Source organism: Galeopterus variegatus, unplaced genomic scaffold (genome assembly GCF_000696425.1).
Source record: "Galeopterus variegatus unplaced genomic scaffold, G_variegatus-3.0.2 Scaffold385, whole genome shotgun sequence".
NCBI lineage: Eukaryota > Metazoa > Chordata > Mammalia > Dermoptera > Cynocephalidae > Galeopterus > Galeopterus variegatus.
Genome location: NW_007726496.1, coordinates 471174 through 476525, shown reverse-complemented (window position 1 = coordinate 476525; position 5352 = coordinate 471174). Strand labels below are relative to the sequence as shown.

The 5352-nt window shown below is 43.1% G+C and overlaps 1 protein-coding gene and 1 long non-coding RNA gene across 2 annotated transcripts in view; one reads left to right on the top strand and one right to left on the bottom strand.

The window, feature by feature from the left end:
- Positions 1–468: 468 nt before the first annotated feature.
- LOC103586845 lies at positions 469–3714 on the bottom strand. The gene is made up of 3 exons (XR_550181.1): positions 3623–3714; positions 880–1093; positions 469–748 (listed from the first exon to the last, which is right to left on the bottom strand). It is a non-coding gene; the product is annotated as an uncharacterized LOC103586845 (long non-coding RNA).
- Positions 3715–4669: 955 nt separating this feature from the next.
- REEP5 (receptor accessory protein 5) overlaps positions 4670–5352 on the top strand; it is a 41310-nt gene continuing 40627 nt past the window's right edge. Inside the window, exon 1 of the mRNA XM_008568187.1 lies at positions 4670–4697. Coding sequence (XP_008566409.1) covers positions 4670–4697 — 28 coding nt within the window. The remainder of the gene's footprint in view (positions 4698–5352) is intronic.

Genomic DNA, 5352 nt, shown 5'->3' with positions numbered 1-5352 from the left:
AAATGTTTAAAACAAGTGAGGCAAACAAAATGTAATTTAAATGTATTTAATGAAGCATGGTGATTTTCATGTTTTCTTTCTTTTTTAAAAAAATATATCAATATACATTGCGGTTGATTTTCCTATTCCTTTACCAGTTCTTCCTTTTTCCCTCTCCTTCTCCCCACCTCCCAATCAACATCATATCTGTTCACTTGTCTTAAGAAGTTCAAGGAATTGTTGTTATTGTTGTATCTTCTTTCCCTCCCCCTGTTTATTTGTTTGTATATTTATTTATTTTTATTAGTTCCCACAAATAAGTGAGAACATGTGGTATTTCTCTTTCTGTGCCTGGCTTATTTCACTTAATATAATTTTCTCTAAGTCCATCCATGTTGGAGAACATGTGGTATTTCTCTTTCTGTGCCTGGCTTATTTCACTTAATATAATTTTCTCTAAGTCCATCCATGTTGCTGTGAATGGTAGTATTTCATTTTTTTTTATAGCACAGTAGTATTCCATTGTGTAGATACACTTTTAATACTCTGTCTTAAATTACATTCAGCCTCTACATTTTTCTCCCATCGTCTGGCAAGTCTGTATCTCAGGTTTTGTTTACTTTGTCTTCCCTTTTTAGTTTGCTGACATTTCTTCATAAGACTCCTTCAGCAGAGGGTGGGGGTGTATGCCAACAGGGCTGTGTCTGCAGCGGCTGAGGGTCTCCTGGCTGCCTTATCAGTGCCATGCTCCAATAAAAGCCAGAGTACCCTACAAATATGGGGGTGAGAGAGCATAAGGAAGAGCTTACCTGTCAAATTATGCTGTACCTCTTCTTTCTAACATATGAGAGTTCAAACAAAAGTGTATTATGATTTCAAGACGTTGAAAAATTATCTTACCCTGAAGAAAGAGCTTGAGCAGAACAAAAGTGACCTGATCCCAGGTCTTCGGCAGAATTTTCTTCTCTAGCTGATGGAAGGTATAGTAATAGTATTTGCATCATCCCAAGTTGGTTCAACTTCCTTCTTAGGAACTGCCAAAGTCAACTTCTCCACACCAGCATTCTCCATGGCCGCAGATACAGGTCTGTCTGGTTCCCAGGTCTAACAATGTCTGGCACATAGGATATACTCAATAAATAGGAGTGAGTGAATAGTTGGAGACCTAAGGCAGGGTACTTTTCTTCTGCTTCTCTTTTCTCACCTACGAAGGAATCTAAGGTTTCTAGTGACAACTGGATAAATTATGGCCCTACACTTCCCCAATCTGATAGACAAAAGTTAAATAATATTTCTCTATCTCAATTTTAGCACCAAACTGTGGTCTTTTTTTTCTTTCTTACATTATGTAACAAATACTTGTTTTGTGTCAGGCACTCTTCTAAAAACTTTACAAAAAGAAACTCATTGAATCATTGTGACAACCCTAGGAAATACCAGCTATTGTTATCCTTGTTTTATAGATGAAGGAACAGAGGCACAGGGAGCTTATGTAATTTGCACAAAGTCACACAGCTAAATGGTGGAGCTGGGATTTAGCCCATACAGACTGGATGCAGAGACAGTGCTCCACACACTGGGCTGCCTCACCTTATCAGTGTTTGGTTGAACGATGGAGGAAAGAAGAAATTTGGAATCTAAGTCAAGAGAAAATTGAGAAGAGAGCAATATTTATACAAAGAAATCCAAATGAATACTATGTTTCCAGATACTCCATGAATAGTTGATGTAGGACAAATGTTGCCGCTGTATAAAATGTAGTGATAAAAACCAAGGCTGATCTGAATACCTAACTTAAAAGGATTTTGCTCCTTGGCTAAAAAATAAAATAAAATAAAACTATCATGTTGTGAATCACTTTAAGTACTTGGAAACAACTCCCACCTTCCAGATGTAAATACATACTGTATTCACTTAGGAGGAAATTATACAAACTCACAACTGAGTAAAAGTTATTTTGTTAGGCAATTGTATTAGTTCGCTAGGGCAGTTGTAACAAAGTACCTCAAACTGGGTGGCTTAAAGCAGAAATTTATTGTCTCACAGTTCTGGAGGCTGGAAGTCCAAGACCGAGGTATGAGCAGCATTGCTTCCTTCTGAGGGCTGTGAGGGAAGGATCTGTCCCAGGCCTTTGCCTTGTCTTGTATATGACCACGTCTCCCTGTGTCTCTTCATATCACCTTCCCTCTATGTGTGTCTGTCTCTGTGTCCAAATCTCCCCTTTTGATGAGGACATCAGTCATATTGGATTGAGGCCCATCCTAATGACCTCATTTTAATTTATATTATCTCTGTGAAGACCTTATCTCCAATAAGATCACATTCTGAGGTACTGGGGGCTAGGACTCCAAAATATCTTCTTTTTTGGGTGGGATACAATTCAACCCATATTGGTAGTGTAATATAGGGGTAAGAGTCTGGGTACAAATTCTAGCTCTGCCAGTTAGCAATTGTAAGACTTCACTGTACCTCATTTCCTTCCCTTAAATGAGGATAAGACAGGTAGTATCTTTCTCATGCTGTTGTGAAGATTAAATGCATTAGTCTGTGTAACACGTAGAATACTGGGTGGTACAATACATGTTAGATATTCATTCATTCAACAAATAGTCATTGACATTGTAGGGTAAATGCTAGACATACCCGCTTCCCCCCTGGGAAACTACTCCTGGCCAAGGTAGTTGCCCAAAGGAAAGTCACGTTCCCTTTAAGACAAACAGAAGACTGGAGGAAGCAGGGACCCTAAGTAAATTAGCTGGTGCTAAAGTACTCTGGCACCAGGAAAGTAGCGAGTAGATTAATTTATCTATTCAGCCAGATCTCCCGTGTGCTCTGAGTTATGTGAGCTGGGTGAAAGTCTACACATAAGCACGCAAATGATTTACACCTCTACTTTGATCTGTTCACTATAATAACCGTTTTATGTACCCTGTGGCAGGGCAGATTTCCTGCTGACCAGTCACCATCAGTGACTCCCATAAGTCTAAAAACCAATGTCTTTACCTATTGAACTGGATAAGTTTTTTGGAATAGGCAAACACTACGTGAGTGCCCTTTCAGGTTTGGAGCTCCTGGGATACAGACATTGCTAAGTGCCAAGCATTGTTTGGGGTGCCTGAAATACAGAAGCAAACAAAATAGGCAAAAATCCCTACCTTCATGGAGCTCATAATCTAGTGGGGAAAGTGAAACAATTAAAAATGTAGAACATATAGAATGTCAGATAGTAATAAATGTCATGAAGAAAAATCAAGCAAGACAGAGGCTAGAGACCATTTGGGAGTAAGGGTGCCATTTGAGTAAAGACCTGAACAAGGGGAGGAGACAATTAAGTGGCTATCTGGGGAAAGTTTTTTAGACAGAGGGGGGTTTCTGTACCTCAGCACTATTGACATTTGGGGCAGGATGATTCTTTGTTGTGGGGGGCTGTCCTGTGCATTACAGGATATTTAGTAGCATCCCTGAACTCTATTCACAAGATGCTAGGAGCTCTCCCTTCCTTACCCCCCAGCTGTGACAATCTGTCAGACAACCAAAATATCTCTAGACATTGCTATATATCCCCTGGAGGGCTCTATTAGTCTACTTATAACAAAATACAGGGAACTGGGTAATTCGTAAGAAAATGAAATTTATTGCTTACAGTTTCTAAGGTCGAGCAGTCCAAAGTCCAGGGAACATGTGAAGGTCTTCCTTGGTGGTGGCTTCAGCAACACAAGGTATCACATTGCCAGATGGCAGAAGGGCGGGGGGGGGAGAGAGAGAGAGAGAGAGAGAGAGAGAGCGCTCTCCACATGCTCTTTTAAATCCCTCAAAACCCCCCCAGGACCACCATTAAACCATCAACTTAATCACCTCTTCAAGGCCCCACCTTTCAATTACCACAATAGGATTTCCCACCCTCAACAGTCACAGTGAGGATTAAGTTTTGGGGGGACGTTCAATCCAAGGCAAGGGCAAATTGCTCTTGATTGAGAACCACTGAGACAGAAGAAAAGTGGAAGCCCAGAGGCAGGAGTGGGCTTAGCTGGTTCTGGGCACAGCAAGGAGGCAGACAGGGATGAAAAAGGAGAGGGATGAATCACATCAGCTATAACCTTGAGGCCATTCTTTGGGCAGATGGGAAGTCACTGAATGGTTAAGAGCAAAAACATAGCACAACTTGGCACATTTTAAAAAGATTTCACTGGCTGTCACATTGAGAATTAACTATTAGGTAAAAAGACAGAAGTGGACAGCTAGGTTTGGAAGCTGTCATAATAATCCCATTAATTTTTTATTTGGTTTAAATCATTCACTAAATCAGCTTGGTTGTGGGGGGGTGGGCAACTGAGAAAGTTGAGCAAAGAAGCTCTGGGGAAAAAAGAGGAAGGAGAATTAGCATAAAAGGAAAAAGCTAGCAGTGGGCAAGATACTTTTTGGAGAAGTGGAAGGCAGTACGGCAATTAAGTCCATTGGAAAGCTCAGGGGGGTGTGCAGGCCGAAAAGAAAATGTTGGGGCCAATTTGTGTGCAGGGCCTTGAATGCTCTGCTAAGGAATCGGAGCTCTGAGGAACAGGGAGCGTTTGAAGCTTAAGCAATGACAAGTTCGGCAGCAGGGTGCAGAATAGGAGTCAGGAAGAGCAATTTCTAAAGGAGTGTGCTGAAATAATATGGTTGAGAGAACCTAGGTTGGTGGGGGGCGTAGGGCATGGGCACGACATTCTCAATGAAGAACCGTGAGGTCCTGCACTAAGGCTTGGGCCTTCTTGGGGCAATTTTGTTTGTAGGGCAGTGCAGACTTGTCTCCACTGGGGGTGGGGGGTGTGGAAACGTTTCCACGGTATCAAACATCAAGCCCACACAAGCCCACCAGGAAAAGGTTGAAAAGCGTAGTACACTCTCGGAAAAGATGTACCCCAGAGAAGGGTATGTTAGGTTTCTTCAATGTGTACTATCTGTAGATGAAAAAAACTATGCCGAATTCTGTCAAATAAGGGAGAAAGTAGGCCTGCATCCAGGAGTTCTTTCAGGATGCTCATACATTCCAATTTTTGATTTAAAAATAACTTAGCAGGTTTAGCACAGCAGTGTAGGTACCCAAACGAGTCCCACTAAATTGCTGGCAGGAGCAACAGGGACGCCTGCCTCCTCCTTTCCGCCGGCTTGCGGCACTGGTCCCTTTAGAGAAAGGAGCCCGCAGGAGACACAGCACACGCGTCCCCCGCCAGTCCCTTCTTAGGCCCAGCGGACCGGGCGGTTAACAGCACGAGGCGCCCCGGTGTGGCGCTCGCCGGCCCCGCGCAGGGGAAGGGCGGGCGCCGCGCAGGCCGGGCGGGGCGGGCTGAGGGCCTGCGCCGCAGGGACGTGTAGACGCGCCGCGGTCCCCGCCCG